Source organism: Dermacentor andersoni, chromosome 6 (assembly GCF_023375885.2).
Source record: "Dermacentor andersoni chromosome 6, qqDerAnde1_hic_scaffold, whole genome shotgun sequence".
Lineage (NCBI taxonomy): Eukaryota > Metazoa > Arthropoda > Arachnida > Ixodida > Ixodidae > Dermacentor > Dermacentor andersoni.
In genome coordinates this window covers 40,481,058-40,504,787 of record NC_092819.1, presented here as the reverse complement: position 1 = coordinate 40,504,787, position 23,730 = coordinate 40,481,058, and the positions used below count along the sequence as shown (strand labels likewise).

The following is a 23,730-nucleotide window of genomic DNA, read 5'->3' as shown; positions in this document are numbered from 1 at the left end:
TCGTCGAGGTGGGCCACTGCTCTGCACAGCTCAGACCTCGGAATCCAGACGTGGGCAGTCCAGCAAGCCCGTGAGGCGGCATTGAGGCAGGGCCTTGATGTTCCCCCTTGGGAGACCTGAGCCCGGGTCGCGTTAAACCTTGCCGGACGTACAAGAAAGTTGTATCCATCTATCCATCACTTACGCAATGCCATCAGGCAGCCTCATCATATGCAACTGGATGCAGAACACATATTGGCTGATTTAGTGATCATGAGAACATTCTCAGTACTAAAATTATTGTGCAATTGAGTCAAATAACAAAATATATATGTCTGCAATCTCAAAAAGACAGAAAAACCATTTCAGCTTTGCACTGCTGGTCTAAACAAGACAGTTACACGTCGCTGCACCTTCTGCGAGATGAAAAACGCAGTGTAGATACTGCAGCCGCCACGGGGTGCCCGCCATGAGCCGTCTTTGGGGTGCAAGGGACCTTCAAGTGGTTCCTTGCACCCCATTGCCATCTCCCTTGAATAGCTTCCAGAACAGGGGCCCTGGACTGAGTGCTCCAGCTTTGCCGGGATACCTCCTTTGTGAAAATAAAGTTTTTCATTCATTCATGCTAGTGGAAATGAAAGCAGAAAAAAAGCTGCCTGATCGGTCCGATAACTGCATAACTTCACTTGTGCTTGAAGGATTAGAAAAATCTTTGCAGCAGGAGATTCGTGAGGTGACATAACATAATGTAGTGATGTCATTCTACGCTTAGTTAAAAAAGTGTTTCAGGGCCCCTTTAAAAGATATGGAGCTTATTACTTTGATATTATTTAGGAAAGTGGAGTATTCAATGCAAAATGTTGAGAAGGTTATCAGTAATGTCAAAAACAGGTACTCCCACAATAAACTACAAGTGAAATAAGACTTATTCACCAGCCACAACGACCGTAGTTTGATGGAGGAGAAATGCAAAAGTGCTTTAATGTGGAAGGTGTGCATTAGTGCATTAGAGAAACCCAGGCAGTAATTAATTTGGAGCCCTCCACCACAGGCTCTCACAGCCCTTGGTGCTTTGAGATTTTAAACCACACACGCACACACAAGCACAAACACAAACACATACACACACACATATATATATATATATATATATATATATATATATATATATATATATATATATATATATATACATATATATATATACATACATATATATATATATATATATATATATACACACACAAACAAACCAATGAATCATTCAAGGCTTATGCAGTCAATTGGATGTCTTCCACAGAAGCTAAATGATTGCCTACTTTGCAGGACCAATTCCTTGGCTTACTAATTTACACGGAGATTTTTTTTAAGAACAGTTGTTACATTCAGATAAACACGGTTATAATAGTGGTTACTTTAACAAAGCAGGCAGGAAGGTCACAAGTTGAAGAGAATAGAAGAAAAAAAAAGGAAGAAAAGCACAACATGCAGTCAGTGTAGCAGGAGAAAGCAGCATTGTCATGCTTGCAAAATAAACACAAAGGTTGAAACCAGACATGGAAAGGGGTTATAGACAGGTTACAATACGATGAGACACTGAAAGCAACAGAAACAGCACAAACCTTCGTTATAGGGATCGCATCCTTCGTCCACACTTTTCTGTTTGGGATGTGGTGTTAGTGAGCGGGTTGCGAAAAAATCATGTTAGCAAGGCAGACAGTTAACATCATGCAATCCTAGTACATATATAGCATTTTGCAAGTAGGAAAAGAAGTTCAAAACCTAATGTTAAAGGGAAGCTTCATGGCAGTATTTATTGCTGCCAGGGTGACAGATGATGGCCCTGATAATTCTTCCACATTTTTTTCATGCCAAGGGAAGAGTTTGTCACTGGCAAGACTGCAAGTGAAGAGCCTATGCATAGGCAGGGCTTAAATTTTTCATTTTCATAATTAAAAAAAAATCTGCACATTTTATCTTGATTTTTATGACAGTCCATTCTTTTATTTTAGTGATAGTTTTTTTTTGCATGAATACTTCACGACATTCCTTGTTGGTCATTTGCATGACAATTTACCAGTTTTCCAAGTAGTATCAAATCAACACAACATGCTGTCACCCCTCGTGGCTTGTTTTCTTTATCAGATGAGAATCACTTTATTCATGAACAACGCACAAAAACCATGGTAGGGGCATTTATGCCACCGCACATAAGAAAACTCTGATATGAGTTACCAAATATAAAACTTGTGCATTTCCTTGTGAGGCTACCCCCACAAACTTATTAACCCCTTACTGTGAATGATGAGGCAATTTGTCATCACAATGATGTCCTCTGGTGCCGATGATGAGTTAACTTGTTGTGAACTTTCTACAATTTTTGCAAATGTTCATATGTGCAGTTTTTGTCATTTTGATGAATAAACATTATACACAATAACATTAGCAGTCTTTTTTCTACAAGGACAATAAATATGCAATAGGCATTCTTGGTATCATATCTTTGTGAAAAAATTGGTACAAAATATGCAGGTCTATAAAAAATGTTCATTAAAATTTTTTTTTTCAATCGTCATAGCAGTTAAGAGGTTAATGACAAGCCTGTTACATCAATGAGTAATATAACTTATAATTACAGTAAATGTGAAAAAATTGACTGTTAACTGAGAGAGAGGGTTAAAAGCTGCTAGGCGTGCTGTCGCGGGATCAAATCCCAATGGGGATAAGATGCAAAAACGTCCGTACACAGTGCATCGCGTACACATTAAAAAAACCCAGGCAGTCAAAATTAATCCGGAGTTCCCTACTACAGTGTGCCTCATAATCAGATCATCATTACTACTAGAGCTGAGAAGTTCACTGTATTTCACCTAGTTTTTGCCCCATATCACCACCACTTTAGAGAGTAACATTTCCCAGGATAATTTTCATGCTTTAGCACTTATTCCTTGCCAATTCTGCGATAATACACAATACTGCCAAGCTATGAAACTTCAAATCGGAATAAGTGCCAAGTAGTTATGTCCTGTACACCTCTCTTCTGTCATGCCATGTTCTCATCAAATACTGATATTTTCTGAACTAAAATCGAATTGCAAAGATAATTGTCAATCCCTGAATTGTAAAACATTTCAAAAATCTACTATTTGTGCCTATTTGGGTCAGTTCCTGAAAAGTTTCTGAACGCTTCTAGAGGCTGAGTTGGCAAGCTTCTAACTTCGGCTAGCTTTTAGTTCCACAACTTTCAACCTCGAAGTTTTTAATATCCCTTGGAGACAGTACAAGAAGGGAAGAGGGGAAGAATAGAAAGATTTCTTTCAATGTCTGGCCTGAGGATGCACTTTATTAAGGATGATTCATTTTTAGATGCAAGACACAAGCAGCAGAAAACTTGGAACAGCACAGACTGACAAGCAATATTGTTTTTAGATCAGAGTGACTTGTTCAGTGACGTTGCTGTCACCAATTTTGCCTGCATCAGGAAGTTGTCAAAAAAAAAACTTGCTCCAAGCAAGTACCCCTTTGGTGTCCTTTAAGATATCAGCAGACTTCCAAATGTGTGGTCGGAGACCAACAAGTAAATGTTTTCATCAACAGAATTTATTTTCCACAAAACCTGATGAAGGCATTAGTAAAATCATAGAACAAGCCTGAATTCATGAAATTTACATCAAATTTGGGGGAGTTGGTAGGTACCTAATTTTGTTTTGATCAACAATAAACTAGTGACAAAGAGATGTGGTCAAAATTCACGATGTCATGGAAAACCAGGGCAAGAACAATAAAGTTATATCGCTACCTGCCTGCCCTTGATTCCCTTCTTCGTTTTCACTTGCGAAATTTTCACTCATAAGAAGACTCAATTCAATTTATATTCAGGATGTATGATTTGTTAAAGTAGCTTAAAGGCCAACTGCAATGAAATTTGAAACTGCATAAAAAGCCCACTTTCTGATAGCATAAATGTGTGGCAGCCTCCAAGCAAAAATATGAGCTGGTGCGTCACGAAAAGCAAACAAAAAACGACGTTTTTGAGACCAAAACTAAAAAAGTGCCACCATTACTGCTTGCCAGAAATGATGCAGAGTCTGGAACCAGTGTGGTGCCTGGGCATGACCTCAGAGATCACATGGTGCGCTGCAAATCTAGAATGCAGTCTTCTGGGATCTGCACCATATCCTCTCACCACAATGTGCCTGTATCATCTGATAAGGTGCTCTTTGAAGGCTGTTGATAAAATAATTGGACAATTACCAGAAATGCAGCCTAAATTGCTTCACAGTTCCAAACCACTAACTTATAACTAATTTAATCAAAAGTAAAATTTCGCTGTAATTGGCCTTCAATTTATCATTTATTTCATTTAAGTTCTCCATAAAGGCCCGGAGGCAACACAAAAATAAGGGGGGGGGAGGGGGCTTCATTCCATGAGACATTATCAGAACAAAAAATCTCTTGTGCAGTATTATTGTGAACTCCTATCCCTTGCTTGTGCACTCATATAAATGATGCTGTGATGGGATTGCATAGTCAGTAAACACAGCACCATACGGTGTAGTCTTGCCAGCCTTTTGTAAATAAAGCACGCCATCATCTCACCCTCTCTTCCTCGTCTGCTGCATCATCTGCGACAGACTCAAAGAGGAAGGAGACGTAACCCTGCACGCTCTGGCTGGCCGAAGCCACAGCGGCAGATTTGGTTCCAGCAGAGCCGTGGTTGTAGATGTCCAGGCACAGTGTGACGATCGAGAAGACTGCATTTTGTGAGAGGCACCAGTTCTGAAGGCAGCAGCACTGTAGGATGACCTGCAAGAGTGTTTCCAGGGTGATTGAGTGATGAGTGAGAGCGCACATCCCAACACCAAAGCCTTTTGAAATGTTCAAGGACAGTGAATGCTCGGATGTATACTTGTAAGGAGTACTGATGTATTAGGAGATATTGGTGATGTCAGTGAAGAATTGGATACACGAAATACACAAAAGAAAGGGGGAGAAGTCGTCATTAGGCATTACTGTCTCTTGCACACTCGAACGAAGCCTTCAATCAAGTTTCAATCAATCAAAATGGTGGCAGCCATTCTTTACAACTGCCAGTGAGAAGAGAATCATAGAGTGATGAAATTAAGCCATTCATGAGTATAAGATAGATGCAGCCAATGAACTATATAATTGAATAATTTTTTTTCATTTATTGATTAATCAATCAAATATTTAACATTCCAGGGTACTACAGGGGCTATGATAGGTGCCATGGTGGAACTCCAAGTTAATTTTGATCCCCTGGGGCTCTTTAATATGCACTTAAATAAGAATAAATAAGTGCTTTTCCATTCCACTCCCATCAAAATGTTGTTAAGAACTGAATTTGCGACCGCATGCTCAGTAGAACATTGCGATGGCATACCTGAGCCACAGCAGGCACACAGATGGTAGGGAGGAAAAAATAATAATAGTGGTTCGTGATGGGCCCTTCAGTTGCACAGGACGTAATTAAATTGCACTCTAGGCCTGAGATGACACCTGCTTCACAGGTAGAGCAGCAATCAATGCCAAGCATGGCAGCAAGCTTTGTCACGTACACAAAGTAGTTGGAGACTGGCCCTGCACATTACGTCAAGGCAGTTCGCTACTGCTACGGCTTGAAGAAGTAAAAAAAAACTGCTGAACTGTTTCATTTCACTGATAAACAAATGCCTAGGCTTATCTGAATTCCTTATTCCATGAGATAGGCACGCCTTCTGCTCAGGTGACCAACTAGAGAGGCTACATACACTACATTTCTCACAAGTCTGTTGGAGGAGGCTCGATATGTATTTAATGTAGGTCCCGCTTTTCCTGAATAGCAAAAATGTTAAGAGCTTTCTACTATGGGTGGGCAAATATTCGAAGTTTCGAATATGGATTGCATATTACACACCAAATATTTGTATTTGAAAATGAACTATTCAGTATTTTTTAATACCATAGCTAACCAAACATTTTGCAACAACCAAGTGAAAGTCGGGTTACTGTTCCCCGTTTGCCAAAGAAAGTATTTAAAATTACCAGAAGTGAAACAATGGCAAAAGTTTTAGAAGGAAGGCAGACACAAAATGGATAATGGAAAGCTTTGTTTTTAGTGTCACGGCAGAAGTCTAGATGACAACTTATGATTTTTGCTCGTAGTCTGTCATTTAGTGTTTGGCAGTCTAGTTGTGTAGCAGTTTTATCTTTTATGCTACAACCACTGATGCTTTCCTTTCAATGTCCCCTCTTACATTGTCTATGGCACACAAGTCCTTCATTGCCTTTTATTTTTATTTTTCCACAATTTCTGATTTTTTCTTTTTGAAATCATTTTTGAAAGCTAGTCATAGAGCAGCCATTCATTCTTGGATAGCTTGTTTGCAGCCTGACTCTAAAGATGTTGAGAGGCTATTTGTGCAGTTTTTTAGTGACAGCTATTGATCTTGGGTCTAAACCTCAGCATAATTGTCCCTAATTGTTAGCTGTCCTTTTTCACTAGTCAGTACAAATGTGGTATCTAATTATACCGAAAGAAATATTTCTGATGTAAATATATACGTCTGCATTTCACTATTCAATATTCAACATTTACTATCATATTTGAGTCATATTATAAAAAGTTTATATTTGTCCCCCACCCCCATACTTAATACATTTCTGTAGTATAGTATGAAGCCATTCTATGTAGTTAAGAGTAAAACACATGAAGTGGTGATTGTTTTAAAATTATGCCATAGAAAAATTTACTAGGCATATGTGGCCTTATTAGGTTAGAATAGAAATGCTCTATATGTGAACAAAGATATACATTGCACTGCAGAAGTGAATAAGCTGTGAAATAAATTCTTGAAAGCATGCCCAATTCTGTCCAAAAGGTTACCTTCTTTTTTTCAAGTCACATGAGATTGCCAAGAGTTGGTGACACTTGTACCTTGTGTTTAACATTAAACTTACTCAATGTTCAATGTTCCACTTGCTCACAAGTACATCATCTATGACATATGTCAGCAAGCACTTGCAAGATGAAACATATACATAAATATGAAACCATCTGCACAGGCACCCGGTCATAAGGAAGCCTATCCAAGAATTAGAGTTTAGTGTCCAAAAGCAACAAGTGCTTGAGAACTGACACTATTCAGAAGCCCTTTAAAAGGCTGTTCATCATATGAGTGATCACTGAATGTATACTACAGCTAGCGAGTTGCCTCCAGTCCATCATTACTTCTATCTACTACCATGGGAGGCAAATTGGGGAGAAGGTGTGCTGAGTGGTGTAGAAACATATTGAGAAAGGAAAGCACAAAGAAAGACAGAATCTAACTGTGTGCAACCCAGCCAAAATTCAAGTTTTATGGCACTGCTGGGAAAATACAACTAAATGAAAGAAAAGAAGAAAAGGAAGCACATGTAAAGTCAACTTCTGTAAATTCGATCATGACGGGACCAGCCAAATCTGTGTTATCTGACATACAAATTAAAACCAATTTCTAATACACATCTCTCAGGGCTCTTCAACAAAGTGAAATTAATAAGTGGGCTGGAGGCATTGACATTGATATTTTGGAAGTCAGCCTTACTTGAAATTACTTTATAGGAAGGCCACTCTATTTTTTAAGCAAAGGCAAAAAGATGTGCCTTAAACATCTCACTGCCCCACCCTCCCTCTTCACTTCAATATTTTCTTTCACCCAAGCTCAATAGCAACTGAAATTATGGCATTATTTCAAGAAGCTGTGAATTCTCATTGAGGAATGCTGTGCTGTTGGCAACAAGCTGCCAGGTTAACAAGCATCAGTATCACTGTGCCTCACAATCCCTTTACTTTTGTAAAGAGTGACAATGGAAATAAATTCGTATTTGTGTGACTACTGCCCTGCGTGCACGTGTAAGCAGTTCTTATTCTGACTGTGGTAACTGCGCGTGCCTGATAGAAATGCATAACTTATCGCTACGTTCGACTCGCTGTCAAAGAATGCCTAATGTCAGGGTAAGCTTACCTTCAAGCCTTCGACTTGTGCTTCCTCCGTGTGAGAGGCCAGAGATGAGATTGCTCTCATCAATTGAGACGGCAGCCACAGCTGTTCGTCATCACATTCCAGGTTTGGGTTAAAGAGCTGCTCTCGAAGCAGTTGCTGCAAGGATCGTGAAATGATAGGTACGTTGTAAAAGAATATCTGACCACGTGCACAGCAAATGAGCATTATAAAAGGGACGCTAAACTCCAATGATTGTTTATTGCAAAATTTCCTGTCTAACCTGATAAATCGCAGCTGTTGTTGACCAACTAAGCAAGCCTAACTTTAAGATCTGCATGTGTAGGGCTTAGAATTAGTATCCTAATTATGCTGATTATGCTAAATATGTTAATTATGCTAATTATGCTAAGGTCATACTAAAGTAGAAGGCAGAAAGATTCTACAATGTAAGCAGTGATGAAATTGTTCGGTTTTCTGCTACTGAATGAATTTAAAGAATGAAGTGAATGAATGAAGAAATGAATGAATGAAACGAATGAATGAATGAATGAATGAATGAAGAAAATGAATTTCTGCTACTATGAATTTGAAGTATGTATGGATCATGAGTTATTAGCCTTTCCTATAATCAAAAGACACTGAAAGAAACTTACATAAAATCCAGAAAATTTGCCACAATAGGCCACAGTTCTCTTAAATGTTGGTTTAAATGGCAGTGAAACGAAATTACATTTGTTCAAATGCCATCTGCAAACTTTTTAGAACCTCAACAAGCATCAAGACACAGAAAACCATTGAATGTAATCTAGTTTATAAAGCAAATGAAACAATTTTGTCAGGCTACGTCCATTGTCTACACATTCTGATGAAATTTTATTGATAAGCTAGTCCTGCACGTATAAATACATACAGGAGGAGTAAAAAAAATGCTACACAGTTGCATAGAACTCACAGATTAAAACGAAGCATGATTAAGAATGTGCAGCTACTAGACAATATGCATAAACTTAATAAAGAACAGTTAAGCATTAAAAATAATTGCTCGCATGCTGTTTTCATGTTCGTGACACATATTATATAGAAAGTATTGCATTGAATATTGTGCAGTGAACGTAAATCACATTTATTTACAACTGATTTCTACGATGACTGTTGCACACTGATGTTAAAGAAAATTTAAGACTACCTTGAGGCTATTACAAAGCATTCTATAAAATTTTGGTAATACAGTGAGCACAGTTTATAAACTAGTATCATAAGAATTCTCACTGGTCATACTAAATGTAGCAGCAAATAAGCTAGCAATACTTAGAGACACATCATGTTAAATGGTTGTATGTATCTGTGAGCACCTCAAAACTGGAATATCAGCATAAAAGAAGAGAAAACAGCTACCACGAGGCCTGCAGGTACAGACAAAATCGTTATGAGTTCAAGCTATTTAAATCATCACCAACAAACTGCTCTCTGGTGTGTGCAATGCATAATTAGAGTGCTTTCCGTTAACAATATATACCAGTAGATATTAAGCTATATATATACCCCCAGGGTCTTTGAGAAGCTGCCAGTGGAAATTGCAGAGACCATTCTAAAGATGCATTGTTAAAGAGCACTGTCTATCAAGACTTTGCATAAGTGTGGTAGGGTGTTTGTCGAAACGTGTCTCCACGAGGACATGCTATTCTCTTTGATCCAGGTGAACTTGAACATTGGAAACCAGTTGACGACAACAACAACAACAATGAAAAGACTGACTGCAGTGAACAGAATGCAACACTACCACCCTTACTTTCAGCCCGCAATACCGCTTCTCCTGGCGACATTGCACAGTGACTACCACAGAAAGCACCCACACGGTAATCCTGACATGCTGTAAATGACACACAAGGTAACTAAGAAATAGTCCACACAGATTTATTAGTGACCACATACAACATGTAATGGGCAATCCTGTCAGACTGAAATACAACAAGCTCTATAATTGTTGCTAAGGCACTAGCCAAACCTTGAGTTGTCTGTGTGTGCTTTAAGAAAATGCGCTTAAGGGAGGCCCTGAATAACCTGCGAGCCGGTCAATAAGTGTAACGATTGTAAATGGTTGAGAACCACTGGTCGATGCTACCAGTAAACATGCAGGCAGCAGTAATGATGGTTCTTGATTGTAAGACAAAAGCAAAAAAAAAAGAAAGAAAGAAAAGCTTGTCTAGAAGGTATAAATTTAAATTACTCTGATGTAAACAAATAGAATATATTTAAAGAATGCAACTTTGTACACCTGTTGCACAGGTCACTGAACTGGCAGTATATAAGATGGGTTAGGATAGAGAAACATTGCTGTTGCATGATGTGAATATGTTACCCATATTACAGCAGTCATTGGATTTATAGGTGCTGACCATTACAGTGCAAGCTGCTGAAATTGCTCTGTAAACGAAATATTCTTATGGTATTGGCGTAAGGCCTTAATTACAATGTAAGGAATTAATTAAAAATGCCTTCTGTGGTGCAAGCTATATGATAAACTCTCACTCTATGTTAACTAGTAAGCTTCACAAAGGTTTTGCAATCTGCCACTTCAGCATGACAGAATCATGACAAGAATTTGTGCGGATGAAGAAACACAGTGTCACTGGAATAGTGGCGCACGGATATATGGAAATACTGCAGAGATCGGACACAAACTACGTTACAGGAACAACACAACACAGGCGTGAGGTCGTTAGCGAGGCAAAACTTGAGGAAAGCTATGCGAGAAGCGTTGCTGTTGGGGCCACGAAAAGCACATTCTAAGTATGCAGCTAAATTTGGCAATTCATATATGGTACAAAAGCTATCTCGCAAAGCTGGTGTTTTTGCGCTAAGCAAACACAAGAACGTACCTGTAAGCCACTAAAGGACAGGGAAACAAGCTTCTTTTCTTTGGATTCCAGCGCCAGTTGCAAAGCGTCAAAGCATTTTTGTCTGAAACAAACACAGCTGTATCTGGCAACTAATCATACGAAACGCAAGAAGGACAAACTAGAAAGGACAATATCGTATTTACCTGACTTCATATGGCGGATTCCTCAACAAAGCGTACTTGTTTGCCAAGGCCTCTACAAGTGCAAGAGACAGGTTTCAAGACAAGAGCACACGATTATCTACAATTGTATATAAAACAACTGGTCGGGAAAAAATGGCTAGTAGTTTCGTTGGTTTAGAACTCCATACCTTGAGCTTCCTGGCATGCTTGACGTAAAGCGGGGTGCTTCTGATGTGAAGCTTCCTTTACAAGTTTGTGGAATATGTCTTCCATGCTTAAAGCAGACGCTCGGCTGTGTCACATCTTGCCGAGGTTGGCTCAACGTGCTCAAACAGTACGTGTAGATGCAGCATGGGCGCGCACTGCAGTCCACGAAGCAACCGCAAACACTCGACAACTTGTGAGCACAGCTGTCAGGAAAGCACGTCAAAGCCGCGACGAATAAAATCAGTTTTTCGCGCGGTCAGGCACCGCAATGCAGGCGAAAGACGTAGTGGATAGTCTGAATGCAGTATTCTTCAGATGAGCGTGCAGGGAACTGATATAGCCGAGCTTACGGTGGCAGTGAAAATTAAAAATATGGACCGATCATTCTCCCTGCCGCCGGCGACATACGGGAAAAGTGAAACCAAAACAGGAAATGTCTAGCGACACCTAGAACTCTCGTAACAATCGCTGCTGCGCTAGCAGCCGAGAACGAGAAGACCCAAGAACTCGCATATAATCAATACGTGAATGGAAAAAGGCACTTTGACACCTGTGTGAAACGAAATTTTTTTTTTTTTTTAAGGACAACGCCAAGATCGCCAAGGGAAGAAGCTACTTGTGGCTGTTCGTATTCGACTGCGGTTGCGATTGTTTTCCATCCGAAAAGAGACACTCGACTGCATTGTGATCGTAACCTGCTGATGAAGCGACCGGCTTCTGGTTGTCGGATACCTTTCGGCAGTTGATAAGAATTTTTGTCGTTTAATTAACCTCAAAGCTTTAACATGGGAACTCAAGAAAGCTATGTCTTCTTTTGGTTCGTGACGTTCTGCGGCATGTTTACGGCATTCATCCCATTTGTCGTCAGAATGGCAAGTACACATCGTGGCACTGTGTTCCCGTGACGTCTTCACTGAACTGCAAAATACGAGTAGTGCAAGAAAATTGCTGAACCTTTTTAAAGTTGCTGATTTGAGCTTACCGAGGAGCGCGGGTTTGCATTTTATATTGCTCATGATTTCCCTACATTTTGATTTCAGGTGCTTCAGGTGATTTCACAGGAGACAGAGATGGAATCGAACATGCGTCGACAAGTATGTGATCTCAGGGCCGAACTTGGAAGCATGAACATAGTCGACGAGTTCGCGAAGTATGCAAAGATACAACGAAAAATTAACAAGATGTCGGAAGAGCTGGCGCACCAGGGTAAGTTGTAGTGTAGTCAGCACGTATACCAATCGGAACCTTGCCGTCAGCACGATCCGTGTATATAAGAACGTTATTTACGTCGCCAATAATTGCGAAACATTTTGTGGAGCTAGTCCTTTTACTGGGAGCAAGTAGTACGCGTCATTTACCTGCTGTTCAGGTGAAATCGCCTAACTTACAGCAGTTTCGTTTAGTGAGCTTTGCATTTGTCGATTCTCTTGAACCGTGCCCCACTTTCTCAGTGTTTCACGTGAATGCTATGTATTACTTGCCAGTCCAAAATCTCCATATCAAGCCACTTAGCCGATCCACTCAGAGACAAGACATTGTATGTTTGTTTTGATCGAAATGCGGCCAGCATTGTGACATTTGTATTTTTGCTTTTATCAGCTCAGCTAAAGTCTATGTACACATTCAAGGTGAGGCTGGCAGTCACAGCACTTCTCTATGCACTCATGGTAAGTGTGCTCTTAAATTTATCTAACAGTTAACCTATTAAATAGTCCTTGAAGGTTTTTCAATGACTTTTACCACCTCTTACGAGTTGAACAGCCAGAGTGATAAGAACCTGTAACTCTCGTTCCATTTACAAGCACGATTAACATGTTCACTGCAGCGTGGGTCACCAGTGGTTCATGGCAGTTCATCCCAATGTATGGGAATAAGTTGTGTGTGCAGGGCTGAGAAGATTTAGCTGCTAAATCACCGTGAAAATTTGCTGTTCAATAGCATGTTTTGGTGATGTGTAATTTGAACATGCCCATAATGAGTGATCTCCTATATGTAAGTATAACGCGAAGAGTTGTTTCAAATTCTGAACATACTTTTTGCATACTTTGGCATATGACACACATAACCTATCAGAGGCAGTGAGATACAGTGTTCTTTGATACTATTATTACATTTGTTGTTACACACAAATCATTACTGGATCAAGTGCCTTCAGTCTACTTATAAGTATGTGGTGGTGATGTCTGTGTTTCAGAGTATGACAGTCATTTACCTTGTGTGGAACTACAGGACGCAACCTGTTGTGATTTTGCCAGAGGCATGGCTCTCACCTGTTGGTGCACTACTTGCACCTGCATCTGCTTCACCAGGTAAGTCACAGATCTGTTCAGCATATGTCGAAGGTTTTGATGCCTCTGTGCAATTTCCCAGTTATCCTTGCACCCTGTGACAAGCTGTTGTCTCACTTCTGCTGCTTTAAAGCTCAGAAAAGTGAAGAAAACTGTCCTCCTTGGCTCCTTGAAGAGAGTGATTTCATTATCAAGGCTTCTATCGGAAACCTTCTTTGTCAATTCCATTTACTTATGCGAGGCTTTTCTTCACAAAGAATTCAGGCTCGGCCATTAGGCTTAAGTCACCACACAAACATATCTCCCTGGATTTCTTCCAACATATAGCTATACTCTCTTAGCTCAACATTTTGGCTGCACTGCGTCATGGCACAAGTTCTTGTTTGATCTTAATCTATGTTGTCATCATAACTGTCATCTGAAGGTATCATGCTGTCCTACAGCTAAGGCCTACATTATTGCATTCAGAAATGGGTACATCTTTTGGTCATCTTGGGCATAAATTTCTGTATTGAACTACTTATGTGTCTCATCCATATATTGAACTTATATTCCAGCACCTAATGATGCTGATTGGTGCTGAATTTGTTACAGCTAGCATGAAACCCTTATACCTAGTGTTAGGTTATTCATTATCGTCATAGAAACTGAAATGTTTACTTTATAACCTTAAGTCTCTTGATTGCTATTGTCAAGTGCTATCAAATTTTGTTCAATAGCTGGTAGATAAATGACCTCTTGTGAGACCTATGATCCACATGTACATTAAACTCGCCGAAACATTTGCCTGAAAAATTCCATTTGTCCATTTCTCACACTAGTGACTGCATAATCTGCTGCCTTCAAGTTAGCAACCACTCATTTATTTAAATCTTTTATTGAATAGCAGTACACATTGTTTGTACAGCCATAAAATGGAAACTCATTTCCTAACTCACTTCAAGATGAGGTTTGATTTTATCTCTTATGAGATTGAATGATTAATTCATCTTGAAGTTCATGGAATGCTTAAAGCTCCATGCCATTCCCAAGTTCCAAGGCATCAGTTTTCTTTCTGTTGTATTAGTAGTACTATAATGTTCAACAAAAACACTTGGTCAAGCTACAAGAACTCTGTAAATATTCAAGAAACATGATATTTGCATCCTTGCCCAAGCATTGAACTTTTAATTATTGCTGATACTGCTGCAGATTTTGGGTTAAGAAAAATGTATATATTGGGCATACTTTAGCTAAGCAAGATGGCAGAACTTTAAAGGTGGAGGTAACACATTGCCAAAACAAGTTCAGAATGTTTCTTTTTTTCAAGTTGCAACATCTTTTCAGTGCTCAAGCAATTTTTTGTTTGCATCTCAATTACTGTAGCAGTTGGTTATTTTGCCTTTCTTGTTGCCACTGGGCCATGTTGTTAGGTGGAAATGCAGCAATGTGCTTTACGATTTTTGAAGATATTAATCTTGCATTTCATAGAACTTGTTGCTGAGGTAAAGTGCAATACCATGCATCTGACTTTCAGTGTCACATTGCAGATGTAAGTTGTATTACTGATATGTTGTGTGTTTCAAGCAAGCATTGAAGCTGAGATTATTTTTTGATACGAGTGCTCCTCTGTTGTGGTGCTGTACAGCGCATCTGAAAATCACTGCTTGTTTTATGTGCCTCATAACACCAAAAATTTCTAGTTGAGTTCAAAAGAAATAGCTTTATTTGTTACAGTTGGGGTTATGAGATTAGGCAATGAGTGCCCCCTAGTGAGCAGGACTGTCTTCAGTAAAGTCCTTCAACGTTACTGAGATATGCATGATGGTGAGCCTTGCTGAACAAACTGAAAAGGAGGTTTAACTTCTTTTCTTGCTACTCCTTTTACAGTTATATAGGCGGTGTCAAAACCACACAAAGGGGCATCTGCCTTCCTCACAATATGTGAAACAACTTGTCAAACACAAAATGGCAAACAAATTTATGTGTAGAATGAACACAACAGAAAACAAATGTGGAACCATCTGTGAACTGTTGCTTGGCATACTCAAAGTTTGAGACTTATCACCAAGAGACATACATCAACATATTTCCATCAAGAGCTTCCCAAGTTTGTTAGCACTTACGACCGACCGCCTTGCATGGCTTTCAAGATCACAAATGTCTGCATAACAAAAAGTGATGTTATTTTGGAGGCCATTATTGCTGCAAGAGAATACAAACATCTGTGGAAATACTGAAATGCATGAAATCAGAATTTGTTACACTGCATAAAATTGTCAGCATCACAGCTATGACTGGGATTGAGGGAACCATAAAACATCATTTGGAATTTCTACACCAGTGCAGCACTATGCACAACCAAGTGCCTAAAACCCACGAGAATCAGGTGTCATGTTTAATGTTGTCATGTGTAGACACCGCCTGTTCTCAAAACAAACAGCACAATTATTTTCTTTGATAGACAAATTTATTATTTATTATTATTACCCTCAGGGCCAAAGGCAATAAAGAGGGGAGTGGGTTACAACAAATTAGAAAAGAAACAAATATAAACAGTTAGAACGTTTAAGTACAAAGGATTCTGATTATACAGTTTTAGCTAGGGTTAACAACGTCATGATAAATTGGTAGCAAACTAACATAGTAAAGCGCTAAATACAACAGTACTTAGGCTACAACCATACAGTAAAGAACAAGAAAAAAAAATGCTTCAATTACACAATGTTAGCTAGAACTGCTCGAAATTTTTGGTTATCGTAAATGGATACGAATTCACCAGGAAGATGGTTCCATTCCGTGGATGACCGTAGAAAAAATGACTGCAAAATGTTTTAGTGTGACATGATTCAAGACCAACTTTATAGCGGTGGTCGATTCGAGGCGATACATATTGTGGCTGAAAAATGAAATCGCTGTTGAGTGTTGAATGATAGTATAATTTATGAAAAAGGACTAAATGTGCGATTTTACGACGAGAAGAAAGTGGGGTAAGGGCAAGGTTGGTTTTCATGGCAGACACACTTGCAGTTCTGTTGTAATTACATAAGACGAAACGAACTAAATTATTTTGCCTGAGCTCTAATCAATTAATTAGCTTGTCAGTGGCAGGATCCCAAACAGCACATGCATATTCAAGTTTCAGACGTATAAGGCTAGTACAAGGAAGCATTTTTAGGGATGAATTGAAAAGTTACGGCATAGGCAGCCAAGCATGCAGTTAGCATTGCAGATTACTTAGTTGGTATGAACATTCCAAGATAAATTAGCAGAGATATGCACACCCAGGTATTTATGAGAGTGAACTAATTCCAATGGAACATTAATTAGGTAATATGTATGCATGCTGTTATTCAGGATACACCCATCACACGCATCAGCATTTGCCAATGTTTAGTTCCATAAGCCAATGTTTGCACCAGTTAGCTACACTAACTAGATCAGACTGAAGGCAGTTAGCATCCCCTGCTTTAGTTATTTCACAAAAGATAACACAATCATCAGCAAATAAGGGAATGTTAGATGATAGTGATGAAGGGAGGTTGTTAATATAAATGAGAAACAAAAGAGGCCCAAGTACTGAACATGGAGGTACACCAAAAGTTGCGCTTCAAATTGGGGAGCTATGGCAGTTTTCAGCTACAGATTGAGAGCCATCATATAAGAAGCATTTAATCCACTTCAGAATGTTAGTGTCGAGGTTCAGCTGACTTGGTTTATAAAGTAGAAGTTTATGACAGACCTTATCAAATGCTTTAGCGAAGTCTAAAGAAATGCAGTTTGCAAATGACGAACAATCGAGAACACATGTACAATGCAATTTGTGCATAAAGATTGCAAGCTGAGTTTCACATGAAAAGTTTTTCTAAATCCATGCTGAGCTGGTGTGAAAAATGCATCGGATTCCAGGAAGTTAACAAGATGTTTGAAAATTATATGTTCGAGCAATTTACAGCAAGCACTTGAGAGTGAGATGAGGTGAAAATTAGCTGTTAAATTTTTGTTACCTGATTTATGCAGTGGAACCACCTTCCCAATTTTCCATTGGCTAGGTTGAGTAGATGTATTCAGTGATTACTGAAAAAGTTTTGTTATTATAACTGAACTAATGGCATTGGTATTTTTAAGAAATTTTGAGTTAATAGAGTCATAACCAGGTGATGAGTGTTGGTTCAGGGAATCAATTAGTTTCGCAACACCAGCCATATCCATGATCACTGGCGGCATAACTACATAATCGTACTGGTGAGTAGGAGGCAGGCGGTCATTGTAGGGGACAGAAAAATTTTGCATAAATGCGTCATTAAGGGTGGCAGCGTACTGTTCCTTAGGTTTAAAAGTGCTCATCATGCAAGGGGTTGATTACACCGCAAAACTTTTTAATGTTAGTCTTTAACATTGATGGAAGTACGTTAGATAGAAAGTTAGATTTAGCCTTCTTTAGTGCTGTTACGTACATGCCGAATGCGGTCTTATAAGCAGACCAGCATGTGGCAGTTGGCGAGTGTTTTGCAGAGCAATGTAGGTGTTTCGTGCAGTTACATAGGTGCTTAAGATGGGTATTGTACCAAGGAGCATCAGAATTAGAGGTAATGTTGCGGGATGGAATGTACTTTTCAGTTAGTTCTTGAACTTTAGCGGCGAACATGTCCCACTCCTGCTGAAGCTAACAATTAGCAAAATTCGGTAGGAAAGTGTCGAGAAATGCAGTTAATTGGTTATTTATGGCGGTAAAGTTAGCGTTTTTGTAAATATGTATAGTTTTTATGATTTTAGTTGGTTTGGGGGTTAAAGCATTATTTGAAAATGGAAGTAGGCAGTGATTGCTTATGCCAGGTAAGTGTGTAATCTCAGAGCTTGTATCAGGGTGGGATGTCAAAACCAGGTCAAGGGTGCTTGCTGCATTAGTAGCTACATGTGTAGGTTGTGTTACTAGTCATGACAATGAAAAAACTGCACACAAGTCTAAAAACTCCTTAGCTTGTGCCGAAAAGTGGAAAGAGTGAAGGAGGTTGATCGTTCCAGGTTATGTTTGGAAGGATAAAATTGCCCAGAAGTGGGATGGGAGATGAAAGAAATCGCATGCGGACAAAGTTTTTATACTGTCGTGTAGGTCATGGAAAAACGTAGGTTGTGCAGAGGGTGAGCGATAGCACACACCTATGATGAATTTTTTGTGACCAAGAGTTAAGGAAACCCAGACAGCCTCTAGATCATCGCTCATACAGACAAGTGAACAGAAAATAGATGTTGCAAAGCCAGGATGCTCTTTCATTACAAATTTTCATGATTTAGGCACTAAAGATACTGCATTTTTGTGTGTATAACCTGCACCAATAATCCAAAAACGTTTAAGTTAGGGTGCAGGTTATATGCCTTGAGGTGTGACTTCACAACAGTGCGCATTTCACCTTGAGGTCTGGCTTCACGGCAGTGGAGCATGATGCCGGAAAGCCACATTTCAAAGTGAAGTTCTCTGCTATTCAAAGTTTAGTTATCTCTTATGGAACCCCACTCTTTCTTCTCCCCTCTTTCATGGTCACCCATTCATCCCTCTCTATTTTTTCCCCTTTCTTTTTGCTCGCCATTTTGCGGTATGGCGGTGTTAGCAGTTAGTGAATAGCACACACACAGTAGTAGTGCTTTAGCACAGCAGAAGCTTAAGAGGTAGGGAGCAGAGCTGTTGGCCGAATATACGGCGTAGTCGAATCATTTACTCACGATCGGGGACTTGAAGACTGTGTTGATTTGAGATTTGAATTGACATACATTTGATCATTGTTGTATGAAGTTACCTCTGCAGGTTATACGCTCTGATATTTTTTTGTTTCTGGGGTATTGGAATTGGGTGCATTGGTTATTTGCCGAGGTGGGTTATACACGCAAAAATGCAGTAATCCACTAAGTCAGATTTTTTTTTTTCTAGCTTTATTTTCAAGTCTGAGGTAAAAAGTTCTTTTGCGTGGGTCTTAACTTTATGTGAACTGTAATGCTGTTATGTGCAATTCATGTTGCCCTCTTGAACACTTGCACTTCTACCCATGTATCGAAGGTACCTAAAGCGTTGCGGTGAGGTCAACTGGTCTATTTGTAGCAGTTATTTGTGATGTGCAGATAGGAATGTACGTTAATACAATTAATTTGTTGCCTACTTATGCCTTGCCAGTGCCCTCAAAGCAAAGCTCTGCAAAACAACTGACACAGCATACACTTTTGCATGAAACGAAACAAATAAACATGCATTTTAATTCATAAAGCAACGAGAAACTTCTTTAAATAGACCAGTGGAACCTATTTTTGTGGAGCATGCTATGGAGTGGACCACCAAGTCCTATGTACCATGTATGAAGCGTGATGTCTAGTGCGAATCTGAGAAATCTGTTTAGTGCACCTCTAGAGCTGTCTTTGATATTTTATCTTGCAGGTGGGATTGGGCTCACACCTTGGCTCCTGGTGTCTGGTTCAGTTGGGCGACAGATTGCAAAGCATCTATAGTTCATTAGTTCATCTGGCATCATCGGCAGTAGATGTTAGGCTACATCAATTCCCAATTTCTCACTTCATGCGTGGGCATTATTGTGTGAAACTGGGCATAACATAAAATTGTTGTGTGGTGTGTGCGTGTGTGTTTGGCTAAGTCTTAAATAAAACCCTCCCTTTATTGAAAGACTTGCTTTAGTGCAGTACAACTAAGAAGCTGACCTGTCCAACATATAGGCAAGCTATATTTACAAAATTTTAGTAAACAGTGTGGTCCACATAATGAACATTTTGTTATGTCATGTGACAGCAGCAGCACATGCCAAGCTGCAAGCCACTTCGCTTGCAACTTGGCAGCTTGCAGTATAGTAATTAAAAAGTCGCACTCTCACCTGAAATAGCTATGGCAAAATATTAGATAACTGCACGATGTAGGGAAAATTGCATTAAACATTTGCTTTAATTAAATAACCAAGCATAGTATTACGTACAGAGAGACAAACATGAGCAGATCTCACTAGATTGAGAAGTCAGACTAACAGAACCTAATTCTTCGAAGAGTTATGAAGACCAAGTGCTGCTGCAGAGAAAAAAAAAAGTGAACACCGAAAGAAATAAGCAAGCAAGCTTTATCTATTTCTTTTTTTTTCCTGGGAATTAAATATAGCGGGATATCGCTTGTTAAGCTAAAGACTGTTATCACAAGAGATGGTATAACAGGGACAATAAAGCCCAATCCAAGCTGGTGAAGTGGTGCTTTGAGAAGCTCTTTCCTCTTGTTCAAAAATTGGTGCAGCATTAGAAGAAATTTTCAACTGACTCAATCGCTAACATAGCACCACGAAAACGCCACCGGCTTACGTATATGCAAGAAAATATGTTAACAGTAGATAAGTCATCTTAGCTTTGCAGACAATATTTCCAGTGTGCCTGAGGGACACTAGTGTTTGTTTCATGCAGTAAAGACAAATACAGTAGAACCTCGTTCATACGTTTCAGAAAAAAATGCGGGAAGAACATACTAAGCGGGAAAATGTACAATCCGAAGTAAATAAAAAATTTGACACACTCAACTATTGTTGACATCTACGTAATGCAAAGCATCGCGCAGATTGTTGCAGCACGAGACACCGACGCCTGTCGAGCTGATGGTGCTCCAGCTGCCCGAAACACATTTTGCTGTTTTCCTATTGCGTGGTGTTTTAAGAAAGCGATGGGAAACCAAAACTAAATCGTGTTGGTGGGTGACGCTTGATGCCGCCAAAGCGAAACGTGATGCCCACATCACGGCGCCTGCAGCAGGGAACTGCGGCGCGTTTGGATTATCGCCTACTAAAAGCGCGCAGGATACTACCAATGGCCCTACTCACGACGTGCTGTAAAACAGATAGGTGAAGTTATCGCAATAGATTTGGCGGCGATAGCTGTGAATGCTGCGTGTGATGACCCGGGCGGAGATTTGCTGGTACTGGAATAAGAAACTGCGCGTCATTGTTTTCACATGAGAAGGGTGGCTATATACTGCACTCGATCGCGTGCACCTCGCGCATTTTCTTGTTTACATTGGATCCAATGGCCAGAAAACATATACGATCACAGTATGGCGACGTACTGAACGTTGGTGCTGAAAAATAGTTTTCCGGGAACGTATGCACCATTAAAAAATGAGCGTAACTATATTGGGTCATTTTTTTGTGTTCTCGATTGCGAACGTTGGCATGAGGAAAACGTACACCCGTGAGAAAAAGTATATACGGATCAGGGTTTGCGTGGCAAAACCAATTTTTTTTTCTCTGCCTGTGAACGCAATGTGAAATTGAGGACTGCAGTCCAAACTTGGCATTGCGAGCTTTTCAATGTACTCGTTAATTCCTGTTTATGTGCTTGTAAATTACAAAGAAATAACTTTTCCGGCGACCCTGTGGTCCGTATACTTTTGCTCGTGGGTGTACGTAACGGGAACATATTAACGAGGTTCTACTGTATAATGTTGGTTCACTGCTTGTTTATATACCTTTCTTCTTTATCATCGGCAAATTCTGTCAAATGAGGTGCTTAATAGTTGTCTTACCTCACTGAAACTGGGTAGACGCAGGTGAGCTAGATGCGTGATAGTCTTACCACAGCCCGAAGGTATCATATAGGTGGTTGTAAGCGCAGCCTTACATCACAGGCAGTACCATTGTGACAGTTTGTTGACACTGTAATTGTTCAGGTGGAAGACCAGGAAAGCAAAGGAGAGTTGGGGACAACGTGAATGTTCACATGCCTTCGAGCTCTGGCGACATCGATCGAGGGTGTGGATCAGTTGTGACAAAATGTATGGTTCCGCGATGCATTGTGGGGTAATGACGTTAACAAAACATGCGATGCGTGTGATAGGACACGATGGAAATGAGAAGCGGGATTCGCTGCGCAGTTTCCTGTTCAAGGAGGTCGAGTATTTAGGTATGCGGGAATCCGCGGGTTGGCATAAAATGTCACTGAACACCTTTTGCAAAGGAGTGCCATGAAGCATACTTCTTGAGAATTCACCTTTGTTTATTTTTCTAAGTGCATGCCTTGCGAGAGAAAACCCGGTGCTTTCTACGCTTACAGTAATTCTTGTAAACTTTTTTACACTCGGTCACATTCCTTCCAACTGTTTTATCCCAAACGTACAGTTCGCACTCGAGATTTCCTGGGAGAAAAAAGCAAAGAAAATGGAAAAATGTAAAAGATGGAGCAGTATACTCGATCTCTTCAGAAGCACTATACGGAAGGCAATGTTTATATTATAATAAATAATTATGTCTTAAAGCAACTGGTATATATATATATATATATATATATATATGTATGTATACGTATACAAGTTGTCTGATCGAATGAGATATGCACAAGGTAACATTTCTATCATATAATAATAATTTATTATTACATTTAAAATCAAATTGGGGCTCTGACACTCATCGCTTTGCATTTAATATTGATCAGGCCATCCCACGCCGACCTTCACCACTGCACGAAAACTGTTGTGAAATTCCCGTTCCCCCCTTAAGAGCCTTGCTGCAGAAAAAAAGCAATATGTAAGTAAATAACATATATATATATATATATTGTAATGAAGCAGAACGTCTGGATATAGGCAGCAGGGTTGCCAACTGCATAACATGCTGCAGAGGCTCGAGCATGGAGACTATGCTCTGTGAAGTGCTCTACCCATCACTGGCGATTCATGTAATAAACCTCGTTTATAATATATATATATAGCATGCTCTCATTTATCGAAGCGATGTGTCTTTTACAAAATTGCGATTTTGGGCGCACTCTGACGAGCTTGCGTACACTGAACACCTTGAGTTTTCTGTTAGACACTTCGGAAAGCGTTGAAGTGCACCTAGCTAGTATAAACAAATGTATCACTGATGTTGAGATTGAACATCTTGACTTCCAGCACAGTGGCCTAACAAACTGGCCACGCATGCTTTCCTCCTGCCAAAGTTGCTATTTGAAATGTCTGGCGCGCACATCACATGCCAGTTTCCAGCCTTCTCGCGTGACAGCTAGCTTTTTGAAGCAAAGGAGTCTGAGACGCTGTGTTAGACTGCACTGCCTTTGGGATCAGCCCGTATTTTTCATCAGAAGAATGTGATATCACCAAAGAGGGTGAAGTCCACTTATAATGCCATCACATTAATGCACTTAGTGTATCTGACTTCAGACAGCATTTAGACTGTGACTCTTAGATGCATATCTCTACTTTGAATGCTTTGTCACATGCCTTAGAGCGAAGGCAAACCAACACAAT

The 23,730-nt window shown here is 39.7% G+C and overlaps 2 protein-coding genes across 2 annotated transcripts in view; one reads left to right on the top strand and one right to left on the bottom strand.

Annotated features, from left to right (window-relative positions):
* LOC126521943 (brefeldin A-inhibited guanine nucleotide-exchange protein 3) overlaps nucleotides 1-11,544 on the bottom strand; it is a 101,956-nt gene extending 90,412 nt beyond the window's left edge. The window contains exons 1-6 of the mRNA XM_050170688.3: nucleotides 11,175-11,544; nucleotides 11,008-11,059; nucleotides 10,844-10,925; nucleotides 7,986-8,120; nucleotides 4,579-4,785; nucleotides 1,602-1,638 (exon numbers count right to left, since the gene is read on the bottom strand). Of these exons, the coding sequence (XP_050026645.2) occupies nucleotides 1,602-1,638; nucleotides 4,579-4,785; nucleotides 7,986-8,120; nucleotides 10,844-10,925; nucleotides 11,008-11,059; nucleotides 11,175-11,259 (598 nt within the window). The 5' untranslated portion in view covers nucleotides 11,260-11,544. The remainder of the gene's footprint in view (nucleotides 1-1,601; nucleotides 1,639-4,578; nucleotides 4,786-7,985; nucleotides 8,121-10,843; nucleotides 10,926-11,007; nucleotides 11,060-11,174) is intronic.
* Nucleotides 11,545-11,692: 148 nt separating this feature from the next.
* On the top strand, nucleotides 11,693-20,127 carry LOC126521949 (guided entry of tail-anchored proteins factor 1-like). Its single transcript, XM_050170698.3, has 5 exons — nucleotides 11,693-12,065; nucleotides 12,234-12,399; nucleotides 12,793-12,860; nucleotides 13,388-13,502; nucleotides 19,885-20,127. The coding sequence occupies exons 1-5, from the start codon at nucleotides 11,979-11,981 to the stop codon at nucleotides 19,953-19,955; spliced, it is 507 nt and encodes a 168-aa protein (XP_050026655.1). The 5' UTR covers nucleotides 11,693-11,978; the 3' UTR covers nucleotides 19,956-20,127.
* Nucleotides 20,128-23,730: the final 3,603 nt, after the last annotated feature.

What these genes read in the sequence shown, in the direction of transcription:
- LOC126521949 (XM_050170698.3), top strand. Translation starts at nt 11,979, where the DNA reads ATGGGAACTCAAGAAAGCTATGTCTTCTTTTGGTTCGTGACGTTCTGC. An exon ending in TCCCATTTGTCGTCAGAATG is followed by an intron (nt 12,066 to 12,233) that starts GCAAGTACACAT and finishes TTTTGATTTCAG; the next exon opens with GTGCTTCAGGTGATTTCACA. An exon ending in ACCTGCATCTGCTTCACCAG is followed by an intron (nt 13,503 to 19,884) that starts GTAAGTCACAGA and finishes TTTATCTTGCAG; the next exon opens with GTGGGATTGGGCTCACACCT.